At 46.4% G+C, this 13,811-nt stretch overlaps 1 protein-coding gene across 1 annotated transcript in view; it reads right to left on the reverse strand.

Annotated features, from left to right (window-relative positions):
* The window catches only part of LOC135210203 (bolA-like protein 3), a 31,140-nt gene that overhangs the window by 1,956 nt on the left and 15,373 nt on the right, over window positions 1-13,811 (reverse strand). Inside the window, exons 3-4 of the mRNA XM_064243038.1 lie at window positions 7,707-7,795; window positions 1-144 (exon numbers count right to left, since the gene is read on the reverse strand). Coding sequence (XP_064099108.1) covers window positions 76-144; window positions 7,707-7,795 — 158 coding nt within the window. The 3' untranslated portion in view covers window positions 1-75. The remainder of the gene's footprint in view (window positions 145-7,706; window positions 7,796-13,811) is intronic.

Below are 13,811 nucleotides of genomic sequence, written 5' to 3' on the forward strand. Positions count from 1 at the left end.
TACTATACATATCTACATTACTTCTATCACTGTTAACATACTGCTATGTACATATTGAATCTAGGTAGATGAATACTAAGTCTCTTCTGGCACTGAAGTTGTGATGCGGAGTCCGTGCATGTCTTTAATTTCCTTCTTTAAGGTCTGTGGGAGGAAAAACAAAAATCTTGAGACAGAATATTGAGAAGAAAGATCCCAAAAACATTACTACATTAAAAATGCTGCTTTACAAAAGCAAGATCCTTGTTATACTAATCAAAGAAAACAAAAACTGTAATTCACTGATAATACTTTGGATAGTAATGTGTTTGCAGTTAACTTTAATTTTCTATAAAAATGATATTGTTAAGATACAATAAAGTTTTGTACATACTTACCTGGCAGATATATACTTAGCTATAGACTCCGTCGTCCCGACAGAATTTCAAAACTCGCGGCACATGCGACAGGTAGGTCAGGTGATCTACCATTCCCGCCGCTGGGTGGCGGGATCCGGAACCATTCCCGTTTTCTAAACCAGATTTTCTCTTCCACCTGTCTCCTGAGGGGAGGTTGGGTGGGCCATTAATCATATATATCTGCCAGGTAAGTATGTACAAAACTTTATTGTATCTTAACAATATCATTTTTGTACATGCAACTTACCCAGCAGATATATACTTAGCTGATTGGCACCCTTGGTGGAGGGCAAGAGACAGCTAAATACAACATTAAAAAACAAGGAAAAAACAACATATGTTTTTAGGATATATAATCCATGGTTCTTACCTGATTGGGCAGAAGACTTCATGATTACTGTCTATGAGTCTGCCTGCCTCAGAGTTCAGCGAGGTAGGGACCTATGACTGACAACTCCTCTGGATCATGTCAATGGGGGCTAGCCCGCTTACGCGACAGAGCCTTCTCTGGATCGTGCCAATGGGGGCTGACCCACTTACATGGCAGAGCCTTTACCTATATCATATCAATGGGGACTAGCCCCCTTACATGACAGAGCTTTAGGTTTTTATTAGCAAAAAACAAGGAGCACTAAAACCAATCCTGATCACCTGACCATATTAAGTATGTTAGAATCTAAGAATTGAAAAGGGGTCCACTATTCCCTCTTTCAATCGACCAATAAAAAACAACCACCAAATAACATAACAGATAAATTAAAAAATAAAGTAAGTTAAGAAGGAGTAACCTCGGTTCCTTTTCCCAGCACTGAATCCGCGGAAACGTAAGCTCCCAGAGAGAAGCACTTCTCATACGTAATTCTCACGTCCCTTAAATAATTAGAGGCGAAAACAGAGTTACACCTCCAGTATGTTGACTCTATAAGAGCCTGGAGAGACCAAGTTTTGTGGAAAGCCATTGACGTTGCTATGGCTCTCACTTCGTGTGCTTTTACTCTGAGTAGCTTGAGGTGCTCTTCACTGCATGAGAGATGGGCCTCCTTTATCACATCTTTAATGAAGAACGTCAGGGCGTTCTTCGAAATAGGTCTCTTAGGGTCCTTGACTGAACACCAGAGACTTTCTTCTGTACCCCCTAGTAATGCTTTCTTTTTTAGGTAGAACTTGAGGGCTCTGACAGGACACAAAGTCCTCTCCAGTTCTTTTCCTGCTAATGAAGAAAGTCCTCTTACCTCGAAACTTCTTGGCCATGGCTTGGAAGGATTTTCGTTCTTAGCTAAGAAGAGTGGCTTGAAGGAGCAAATCGCTGAATCCTTCCTAAAACCCACTCTACCTTCCAAAGCTTGTAGCTCACTTATTCTCTTAGCCGTTGCTAGAGAGAAGAGGAATAAAGACTTCCTAGTTAAGTCTCTGAAGGAGGCTGTATGTGAAGGTACAAACTTCTCTGACATGAGGAACTTAAGTACTACATCCAAGTTCCAGCTAGGGCTTCTAATCTTCTGATCTTTAGCAGTTTCAAAAGACCTTATACAGTCATGAAGATCTTTATTATTAGTCAGATCTAGGCCTCTATGCCTGAAAACAGAGGCCAGCATACTCCTGTAACCCTTCACTGTTGACACTGCCAAGCTACAATTCTTCTTTAAATAAAGGAGAAAATCAGCGATGTTAGTTACAGAGGTACTGGAAGAGGATACTTTCTTAGCCTTACACCATCTTCTAAACACCTCCAACTTCGACTGATACACTCTTGAAGTGGAATATCTTCTGGCTCTTGCGATAGCTTTAGCAGCCTCACGCGAAAAGCCCCTCGCTCTAACGAGTCCTTCGATAGTCTGAAGGCAGTCAGACTTAGAGCGGGGAGGTTCTTGTGAAATCTATCGAAGTGGGGCTGTTTGAGAAGATCGCTCCTTAGTGGAAGCGACCTGGGAAAATCCACTATCCACTCCAGTACCTCTGTGAACCAATCTAGTGCTGGCCAAAAGGGAGCAATCAGTGTCATCCTTGTTCCTTCTGAGCAGGCGAACTTTCTTATAACTTCCCCTACTATCTTGAAAGGGGGAAAAGCGTAACCGTCTAAACCTGCCCAGTTTAGCAGAAGGCCGTCTATGGCCACTGCTCTCGGGTCCGAGATCGGGGAGCAATAGTTTTCCAGCCTGTTGTTCTTGTTGGTAGCGAACAGGTCTACATTCGGTCTTCCCCACAACCGCCAAAGTTGCTCGCATACTTGAGGGTTGAGTGTCCACTCTGTGGGTAGGACTTGGTCTTTTCTGCTCAAAAGGTCCGCACGGACGTTTTTCTCTCCCTGAACAAACCTTGTGAGGAGAGAGATCTTCCTCTCTTGAGCCCAGATCAGCAGGTCCCTCGCTACCTCGTAAAGGGAGAAGGAATGCGTTCCCCCCTGTTTCTTTATATATCCTAGGGCTGTTGTATTGTCCGAGTGAATTTGAATTACCAATCCTGATACCTGCTTCTCGAAATGAATGAGAGCTAGATGAATGGCTGTCAATTCTTTCTTGTTTATGTGCCAGGACACCTGTTCTTCCCTCCAGGTGCCTGACACTTCTCTCGTACCTAGCGTTGCTCCCCATCCCGCGTCTGACGCATCTGCAAATAACGCTAGGAGAGGGCTCTTCAAGTGAAGAGAGATCCCCTTGCTTAACTTCTGTGGATCCAACCACCAGCGGAGATTCTCCTTTATCTTCTCTGATATAGGAAAGGAGTCTCCTAGTTCTTGTGACTTCCGATCCCACCTCTCCTTCAGGTAAAATTGAAGGGGTCTGAGGTGTAGTCTTCCTAAAGAAACGAACTGTTCCAGCGAGGAGAGGGTCCCCAGCAGACTCATCCACTCCCTCGCGGAACAATGTTCTTTCTTTAGAAAGACTGCCACCTTTTCTAAGCAGCGTTCTCTCCTTTCCTGGGAAGGAGACGCTAGAAAATTCCGAGAATCCATCTGAATCCCCAGATAGACAATGCTTTGCTGGGGAACCAACATGGACTTCTCGGGATTGACTAAAAGTCCCAGAGACTTGGTTAAGTTTAGAGTGAATGAAAGGTCCTCCAGACATTGATCCTTCGATTGGGCCCTTATGAGCCAATCGTCCAAATATAGGGAGATCCTGATCCCTTTCAAATGTAGCCAATGAGCTACATTCTTCATGATGTCCGTGAAGACCTGAGGGGCTGTCGAGAGTCCGAAGCACAGCGCTCGAAATTGGAAGACTCTTCCCTGAAACATAAATCTTAGGTATTTCCGCGAAGCCGGATGAATTGGCACATGGAAATATGCATCTTGAAGGTCCAGGGACACCATCCAGTCCCCAGGACGAAGTGCAGAAAGAACAGAGGAAGACGTCTCCATCGAGAATTTCTTCTTGATGACAAAGAAATTCAGAGCACTGACGTCTAGAACCGGCCTCCATCCCCCCGAGGCTTTTGGCACAAGGAAAAGCCGATTGTAAAAACCTGGGGACTGGAGAGCCTGCATTGGTTCTATGGCTTCTTTCATAATCATCTGATCTACTGCTTGTCGAATCGCTAAACTTCGGACAGGATCAGAGTATCTTGCAGTTAACTCCCTTGGAGTTGTAGTCAAGGGAGGATTTTCCCTGAAGGGGATCAAGTATCCTTTTCTTAGGATCGAGAGGGACCAGGTGTCCGCTCCTCTCTGCGCTCTGACTTTGGCAAAGTCTGGCGCCTACTTTTGTCAGGACTATCTGTTCATCTAGATTTCCCGAAGGACCTTCTAGATGTTCTACTCCTGCGATCGGGTCTGCGACCTCTAAGAGGGGCTCTAGAAGAGGAGGCTCCTCGAAAAGGCTGTTGAAACGAGACTTTCTCTTTTTTGTCCATAGGTACCGCAGGTCTAAACTTTTTTGTCGAATGAGTGAGGAGATCTTGGGTGGCCTTCTCCGTTAAGGATCTTGCAACTTCCTTGACCGTATCCTGTGGAAAAAGGTGTGAAGAAAGCGGCGAGAATAAAAGGGAGGATCTCTGCAGAGGAGCTACTGCTTTCGTAAGGAAGGAACTATAAACTGATCTCTTCTTCAGCACTCCTGTTCCAAAGAGAGAAGCGATTTCAACTGAGCCGTCCATCACCGCTCTATCTAGGCAGGCCAAAACACTAGAGAGCTCCTCCATAGTGACGAAATCTGTGTCCTGGGCTCTCTTAGCTAATGCCCCCAAGACCCAGTCCATGAAGTTAAATACTTCCAAAGTTCTAAAAAGACCTTTGAGAAGATGGTCGAGCTCACACATCCCCCAAGTTGCCTTCGCTGAAAGTAGAGACCGTCTCCTAGAGGAATCTACTAAAGACGCAAAATCAGCGTCTGCCGATGAAGGGAGACCCAATCCAATCGGCTCTTTGGTCTCGTACCACCTTCCAGGTTTTCCTGTTAATTTGGAAGGAGGGGAGGGAAATACTGTCTTGCCCGCTTCCCTTCTGGATTGCAGCCATTCTCCAAAATTCTTCAATGCCTTCTTCATGCAGAGCAGGGCGCATCTTTACAAATGATGAGGACTTATGAGCTCTGGTACTAGACATAAGAGAACCCGGTGAGGGCGGATCAGCAGGATGAAGGGAGTCTCTGAACTCCTTGAGGAGAAGTAATGAAAGCCTCTTGTAGTCTGAGACTGCTGCATCCACAGGGTTATCCTCATCCGAAATTTCCTCCAACGCTCCGCTCCGACTGAGGGAGAGCGTTTGGGAGGGAGGGGGCTCTTACAAGGAGGACTCCTTTCCCGAGAAGGAGTACGCTCATCTCGAGACAAACTCTTGTTATTGTTGGATCTCGTGGGGATCTGAGACTCCTGTCTTTTAGGAGGGGAAGAACTCCTAAAAGAAGGGGTTCTGTGAAGATCCTGGAGTCCGACAGACTCCTTGCGCCTGACGGGATCGTGGCGCCTACTATTCTTCTGGCGCTCGCTAAGCTCCTGGTGCCTGACTGACTCCTGGCGCTCTGAAGGCTCCTGGCGCCTGAAAAACTCCTGGCGCCCCGAAGGCTCCTGGCGCCTGACATGATCTTGGTGCCTGCTAAGTTCCTGGCGCTCGGCGGGCTCCTTGCGCCTGAAATGATCGAGGCTCCTACTAGGTTCCTGGCGTTCGCTAGTTTCCTGGCGTCACTGGAGACTCCTAGGGGAGCGGCTGTGAACCTCTGGAATAACGGGAGAGTGCTCCTGGACCGAGGTGTTTCTGTTAGGCTCCAGGCGTCTGCTCTGGGGAGAGCGCCTACCATGAGGAGAAGAGCGCCTATAGGGCGACGAGAAAAACTCCTGTCAAAAGAGTCTCTAGCATCTGGAGAGAAGCGCCTGGGAGAGTATGAGAGCTCCCTCCTGGCAGAAGGGGGGCGCTTGCTGACAGCGGGCCTCCTTGAGGAGCTCTTGACAGGAAGAGAGACGTCCTTCCTTCTAGTAGAGTCTTTGGTAAAGGAGCCTACCAAAGAGGACAACTGCTCCTGTAGGCTGATCAGGAACCTCTTCGTGGGATCTTGAGGAGAGGTGCATCCTGCCTCGCCTTCTTATGATCCGAAGGCCAATCCTCTGGAAAACGCTCTGGGCTTGAATCCGCAGCGTCTCCTTTAGGAGCCTTCCAGGCTCTTTTCAAGGGGCGCGATTGTGTGGCCGAACTCCATCCACGTCGAGGAGATGATGAATCTGAGGCCGAAAAACACTCCCTTAGGATGCCTTTTCTGCGGCTATCCAAGGTAGCCTGGGACGCTACTTCAGGATCTACCGAAGGGACGCCTGACCGTTGGGGATGTTCCACATCCTCCCTGCGGCTGTTGACATTCCTCCTCCCCTGGTCCTGGGAGTTTGAAAGAGGTCTAGGCCTAGGAGCAATGCGGAACCGGTACACTGCACATATCACTATCATCACTCTTACCTTTATCCATAGCTCGTAGCTGAACTTGTAGCTTCTTGATAGAGGCTTTCACAGTTTCCCTTTCAGAGGACGAATCCTTGGATTCAATAAAGGGAGAAGGAGCTGAGGTTAAGGGAGAAACGTTAGTAACTACAACATTATCATATTCTTGTTCTAATGAGCAAGATCTACTCGAGGTCCTAGCGGAAGCCTTCCTAACCCTATCTCTCTCAAGTTTCTTTACATAAGAGGTTAAGTTCTTCCATTCAAGTTGAATTCTCGCATTCATTACAAGTGTTATTCAATGAACATTCAGTACCTCTACATTTCGAGCACACATTATGAGGGTCTACCGAAGCTTTCGGTAACCTAGTCTTACAATCCTCCATTGTACACACCCTATACACAGGAGAAGCCTTAACATCAGACATCGTGAGAGAAAATTCCTAATCAAAATCGAAAAACAGTCCACAATTAGCGTATGCCAAGCCAGAGAAAAAGAATACGTCACCAAATATAGAACCAATCTTAATCCTCGGCAAACGAGAAGAAATCCAAGTAGGAGGAACTAACAACAGATGTTGTTAGCCCGGCGACAGAGAAAATCTGGTTTAGAAAACGGGAATGGTTCCGGATCCCGCCGCTGGGTAGATCACCTGACCTATCTGTCGCGTGTGCCGCGAGTTTTGAAATTCTGTCGGGACGACCGAGTCTATAGCTAAGTATATATCTGCTGGGTAAGTTGCATGTACAAAAACAAATTTTTTTTTCAAGTAAACCATTAATTTCAGCTAATTGCGCCTTTCCCAAGCCCAACGTTTCTTTGCTGTTCACCCAAACTACACAAGAATTCTAAGGAATAAGTTTTTTGGGAGCTCCTTGTGATATTGAGAAACTATATTGTACATTTCTTGGATTATTTATATTTGGGAATATACCTCATGATAAAACAAAATAATTCCCATTTAGTTGTCATGTAATATTAAACTCCAATTATGCAAGAATAATCAGTGGTACTTCCCATAAATAAAAATCAACTTCATATACTGTAGCTCAAGGAATGTAAATTTCAACACACTAAATGTTATGAGGAACATTTAGTACCTGATACACACTTAAAGTTCATACTGAAGTAGTTAAACCAAACCAATACTAAGCTAATTTCCTGAGCAATCATAGGGCTGACAAAACGAGTTGTCACTCGATAAGACCACTTACACCTGAGCGTATGGGAACAAAAACCATTTACAATACAATTTGGAACAGAATCAAGATATCATCAACACCATAATTAATAGCAAAGGCATAAGAAAAAATATGGTCTGAAGTTGCAAAATAAGAGCTTAAACTAAAGTCAAACTACATAACAGGAGTTAATATTCAGATGATAATATTAAGAAAGATGTTGGAAATATACAAAGAAAAATATGGAATATTCAAGAATGTACCTGAGTAATTAATTTATGCTGTTTAACTCTGTTCAGGCCTTTGAAATCTATGGACTCCACCCAAACTTCATACATTGCACCACAGCCTCCTGCAAAATAAAATTTTAAATAAAATCTTAAAATTTTTTGGCATATTATATATATATGCACAACCACTGTATCAAGTTCCTGATTATGCTGAATAATAATAGGAAAGGATTTGCTTATTAGTAATACTGTAGTATTGTAAGATTTACTTGTGATAATTTCTAATAAGTAATATGATATTGTTAAACTACAATAAAGTTTTGTACATACTTACCTGGCAGATATATACTTAGCTATAGTCCCTCCGACGTTCCGACAGAATTTCAAATCTCGCGGCACACGCGACAGGTAGGTCAGGTGGTCTACCTACCCGCCGCTGGGTGGCGGGCGTATGAACCAATCTATCTCTCAGCCAGATTTTTTTTTTTTTTTTTTTTTTCTTTCACCTGTCTCCTGAGGGGAGGCTGGGTGGGCCATTAGACGTATATATCTGCCAGGTAAGTATGTACAAAACTTTATTGTAGTTTAACAATATCATTTTTGTACATGAACTTCCCTGCCAGATATATACTTAGCTGATTGGCACCCTTGGTGGAGGGTAAGAGACAGCTAAAGTAATAAGGAGAGATAAGAAACAACTGATGTTGTAGGATATAAATAACCTTGGTTCTTACCTGTTCAGGCAGAAGACTTCATTGATATTGTCTCTGAGTCTGCGTTGCCTGGAGAGCTACAGCTAGGACGTGACCTGATGCTGAAAGACTCTCGATCTACCACTGGGATATGTGATCCCTTTGTGTGGTAGAATCCAAGTCGGATCCTGTTAAGGGAGTTCGTCCCTATCTTAACAGGTCCTAACCACTACTACTGCAAGGAGCCACACTCATCAGACCACCTAACCACTTTACTAGATTAGTATTACGACCTAAAGAGATGCCTTCATGCATCCTCTTTAAGGCAACCAACAACAACAATCAAGGGGGGAGGGGGATTTATACTACTAAACAGGATGAGTTCCAGCTCCCTGCCACCAGCACTGAATCCGCAGATACGTACGGGGGCCCAAGGCGAAGCATTTTTCGTAAGTGATTCTCACATCACGTAAGTAGTGGTTCGCGAACACTGACTGACATCTCCAGAATGTTGTCTCCATCAGATTTCGCACGGGACATATTCTTGTTTGAAAGCAAGAGAAGTTGCTATGGCTCTTACTTCGTGTGCTTTCACTTTAAGAAGCCTAAGATGTTCTTCTCTGCAGGATCCGTGTGCTTCTTTGATGAGGCTTCTCAAGAAGAAGGACAATGCGTTCTTCGACAATGGACGAGTAGGCTCTTTTACTGAACACCACAGGACCTCTCGGTTGGCTTTCAGTTTGCTCTTTTCTTCTAAGGTAGTATTTCACCATTCTCACTGGGCAAAGAGTTCTCTCGGGTTCTTCTCCTACCAAAGAAGATAACCCAACGAATCTCGAAGTTCTTGGGCCATGGACTTGATGGGTTCTCATTCTTTGCAAGAAAACCAGAAGGAAAGAGCAAATGAGAGAGTCCTCCTTAAACCCACATTACCATCAATCGCCTGAAGCTCACTCACTCTTCTGGCGGAAGCTAGAGCCATCAAAAACAGAGTCTTCCTGGTAAGGTCTCTGAATGAGGCTGAATTAGGGGGTTCAAACCTAGAGGACCCAAGGAATTGAAGGACTACATCCAAATCCAGCTAGGTGTCTTAGGAGACTGCATTTTCGTTGTATCAAAAGACCTAATAAGGTCCTGTAGGTCCTTATCTTCCGATAGTTGAGGCCCCTGTGCCTGAAGACATTCGCCACATACTACGATAGCCTTTAATCGTCGAAACGACTAAGCCACATTCTTGTCTTAAGAATAAAGAAGTCTGCAATTTGATTCACAGAGGTACTGGAAGAGGAAACGTTATTCCTCTTGCACCATCTTCTGAAGACATCCCACTTCGATTGTACACTCGTAAGGTGGAAGACCTCCTCACTCTAGCGATTGCCTTAGCAGCTGCTGACGAAAAGCCTTTCGCTCTGACCATTTTTGGACAGTCTGAAGCCAGTCAGACTGAGAGCGGGGAGGTTTTTTGGTGGTACCTGTCGAAGTGGGCTGTCTGAGTAGATCGCTCCTTAGAGGAAGCGATCTTGGAAAATCCACTAGCCATTCCAGCACCTCTGTGAACCAATCTTGTGCTGGCCAAAAGGGAGCTATCAAAGTCATCCTCGCGGAATCTGACTCTGCGAACTTTTTTAAAGTCAACCCCAGAATCTTGAAGGGGGGAAAGGGGCGCGTATACATCGAGTCCTTTCCAATCGAGTAGGAGAGCGTCTATCCCTATTGCTCCTGGATCCGAGATGGGGCGAGCAATACAGATCCAGTCTTTTGTTCTTGAAGTGCAAACAGGTCTAAGAGAGGCCTGCCCACAACTTCCAAAGGCTCTGGCAAACATCTTGGTGCAGAGTCCACTCTGTGGGAAGGACCTGATCTTTCCTGCTGAGGAGATCTGCCCTTACATTCCTTTCTCCCTGTACGAATCTGGTGAGAAGTTTTATCCCCCGCTTTCTTCTGTCCACAGAAGAAGATCTCTTGCTGTTTCGTACAGAGAGAAGGAATGCGTCCCCCCACCCCCTGTTTCCTGATGTATCCCGCCAGAGCCGTGGTGTGTCCGAGTTTATTTGCAACAACTGCTCCTGTCACATCAGTACTCGAACTCCTTCAGAGCAAGCCACACGGCTATTAGTTCTTTCCTGTTGATGTGCCAGGAAGACTGTCCCCATCCAGGTTCCTGACACCTCCTTGGTTCCCAGAGTCGCCCCCCAACCTGTTTCCGACGCATCGGAGAACACACCAGGCTGGGGTTCTGGGATTGAAGCAGCAGTCCCTGCGAGAAATTGTCGGGATCCGCCCACCATGCTAACTCCTTCTTGATTTGAAGAGAAATTGACAGGGAGAAACTTCAAATCCTGAGAAGGACGACTCCAATTCCGATGAAGAAAGAATTGGAGCGTCTCAGGTGCAACCTTCCTAGGGAAACAAATTGCTCCAGTGAGGAGAGCGTCCCCAGCAGACTCATCCACTCCCTCACTGTGCATACTTCTTTCCCTAAGAAGGTTGTTACTTTTTCGAGTCCCCGGGCTATCCTCTCCTGTGACGGAAAAGCCCGAAAACTCAGAGAGTTCATCTGGATCCCCAGATAACGCACTCTTGAGCGGGAATCAGAACTTGACTTCTGCAGATTGACCAGAAGTCCTAAGGAATAAGTCAAATCCATAAGGGTTTCCTTCAAGTCCTTCAGACAACGATCTCTGGAATTGGCCCTTTTATAAGCCAATCGTCGAGATAGAGCGAAATCCTCACCCCTTCTAGGTGAAGCCATTGTGCCACATTCCTCATGATGGCCGTAAAGACTTGGGGGGCCGTGGAGAGGCCAAAACACAGGGCCCTGAATTGGAAGATTCTTCCCCCCATCATGAATCTTAGAAACTTCCTCGAGGAGGATGGATTGGTACGTGGAAGTAAGCGTCCTGTAAGTCCAAGGACACCATCCAGTCCCCTGGACGGAGTGCTGCTAACACCGAGGCAGTGGTCTCCATCGTGAACTTCTTCTTTTCGACGAAGAAGTTTCAGGGCGCTTACATCCAACACCGGTCTCCATACCCCCTGAGGATTTCGGAACTAGGAACAGGCGGTTGTAAAAGCCTGCCGAAAGATGATCTGCCACTAGTTCGATCGCCTCCTTTTCCAGCATCTGATCTACCGCTAGTGGGAGGGCTTGATTCATGATGGGGTCCCTGTATCTGGCCGTCAACTCCCTCGGGGTATTCGTCAAGGGAGGCCTCGAAGAGAACGGGATTAGATAGCCCTTCCTCAAAATTGACAGGGTCCAGGCATCTGCGTCTTTCTGGGCCCAGACTTCTGCAAACTGTAAAAGCCTGGCGCCTACAGTTGTCTGAAGGACTTTGAGTCTTACTTGGGAGGTTTGATTGACTTCGTAAAAGTCCTCCCTCTTCTATTTGGTTTCCGACCTCTGAACGAAGAGGATCTAGAGGTAGAAGCCCTCGAAAGGGTTCTGAGAGGTCGGCTTTAGCTTTCTTCGTCTTAGCCTGGAAGGTAGCGCGGCTTCCTTGCAGACTGCGCTAGAAGGTCCTGCGTAGCTTTGGCAGAGAGAGCCTTCGAAATGTCTTGAACCAGGTGTTTAGGAAACAGCTGCGTAGAGAGAGGGGCAAAAACAAAAAGCAAAGACGATCTCTGAGCATGTGAGACCAGACTTTGTTAAAAATGAGCAAAATACTGATCTTTTCTTCAAGACCCCTCTGCTCCAAACAGTGAAGCTATTTCGCTGGCCCCATCCCTCACCGATTTTATCCATACAGGATAAGACACAATTCAAATCCTCCGGAGAAACGTGTCCGGTCCTTGAGTTTTTCTTGGCTAGGACTCCGAGGGACCAATCGAGAAAGTTGAAAACTTCCAAGACTCTAAAAATGCCTTTTAGAATGTGATCTATTCATTCATTGCCCACGTAGTTTTGGCGTAATTCAAGCTGATCTTCTAGTGGCGTCTACTAGTGCCGAAAAATCTGCGTCAGCTGAAGACGGAAGGCCCAGTCCCAAGGGTTCTCCTGTCTCATACCAAAATCCTGTCCGTCCTGAAAGCTTCGACGGAGGGAAGGCAAACATAGTTTTCCCCGCTTCTTCTTTAGTACGCATCCATGAACCGAAACTCTTGAGCGCTTTCTTCATAGAAAGAGTCCGGTTTCATTCTCACACACGAAGATCCTTTCGTTGCTTTCGCTGTGGAGAACAACGAGTGTGGAGGAAGGAGGAGCAGTAGGGCTCAAAGACTCTCCGAACTCCTGAAGGAGAAGCTCTGTGAGCTTCTTGTACGAAGAAACTGTTGCCGATGTATTAGTTTCTTCCTCAGAGGCTTCCTGGTCTTCTTGAGGAGGAGAACAGGGATGATGGATCCTATGAGAATCCTTAGATGATTTCCTAGCTGGGGTACAGTGCGATGAAGGAGACAAACGTCTTGAATGAGGAGAAGATTCCAAAGTAGAGAGGCGTACAGGAGAACGACGAGTTGTAAAAGAAGGACGCTTATCCGAAAATTCTTGTCTAAACTCGCATTCCTTCCTAAATGCAGACAAACTCTTAACAGCAAAAGAGGAAGGACTCCTTTCTCTAGAAAGACCACGTCTATCCCTAGGGAAACTACGAGAGGGAGAGCGCCTGCTAAGATCCTGGCGCCGATCGTGAGGAGAGCGGCTACTAGGCGCCGAGCGCCTATCTGTCACAGGGCGCTTAGTGGAATCCTGGCGCCTACCAAAGCGGCGAAACGTTGCTAAAAATAGGGCGCCTTTCAGGAGCAGGGCGCTTGAGAGGCTCTTGATGCCTACGAAGCGGAGAGCGGCTGCTACGCTCCGAGCGCTTAAACGGAACAGGGCGTTCGGCGAGATCTTGGTCGGTCCTTACCAAGGGGAGAAAGAACGTCTGTAAGGCTCCGAGCGCCTAACAGAATCAGGGCGCTTGAGGCGTTCTTGACTTCTAGCAAGAGGAGACCGATCAGGAGTAGGGAGTCTCGAGAACGAAGAGCGCAACTGGGAGAAACGAAGCAAACGATGGATCCAGGTGTCTTTCTCCAGGAGAACAGCTACTAAAAGAATGACGCTTACCAGGAGCAGGGCTCCTACTAGACTCTTGATGTCTTACAGAGGAGCGAACTCCATGCGCTGAGCGCCTACCAGTCACGTTATCCGACGCCCGACTACAGTAGTCGGAAGGAGAAGTGCGCCTACTTCCAGAAGGGCATTCCCTAGGTTCTCTGAGAAGACGAGGAGAAGAAAGATGAGACGGAGACGACGAACTAAGTCTTCTATGACCTGAGCGACTCTCTCTTCTTGCACGAACTCTAGAAGAAGGAGAAACAGAAGGGCTGAGGCGTCTACCCGAGGCAGGAATCCGATTTGGGGAAATATCTTCATAGTCCAAGGAGCGCCTATCCGTCGAATGGGCGTCTCGACACCTCCGGCGGGAGTGTTGTTTCCTCTCGTGAAATGTTACGATTTTTGTGT

This window comes from Macrobrachium nipponense, chromosome 39 (genome assembly GCF_015104395.2).
Source record: "Macrobrachium nipponense isolate FS-2020 chromosome 39, ASM1510439v2, whole genome shotgun sequence".
In the NCBI taxonomy this organism is placed as follows: domain Eukaryota; kingdom Metazoa; phylum Arthropoda; class Malacostraca; order Decapoda; family Palaemonidae; genus Macrobrachium; species Macrobrachium nipponense.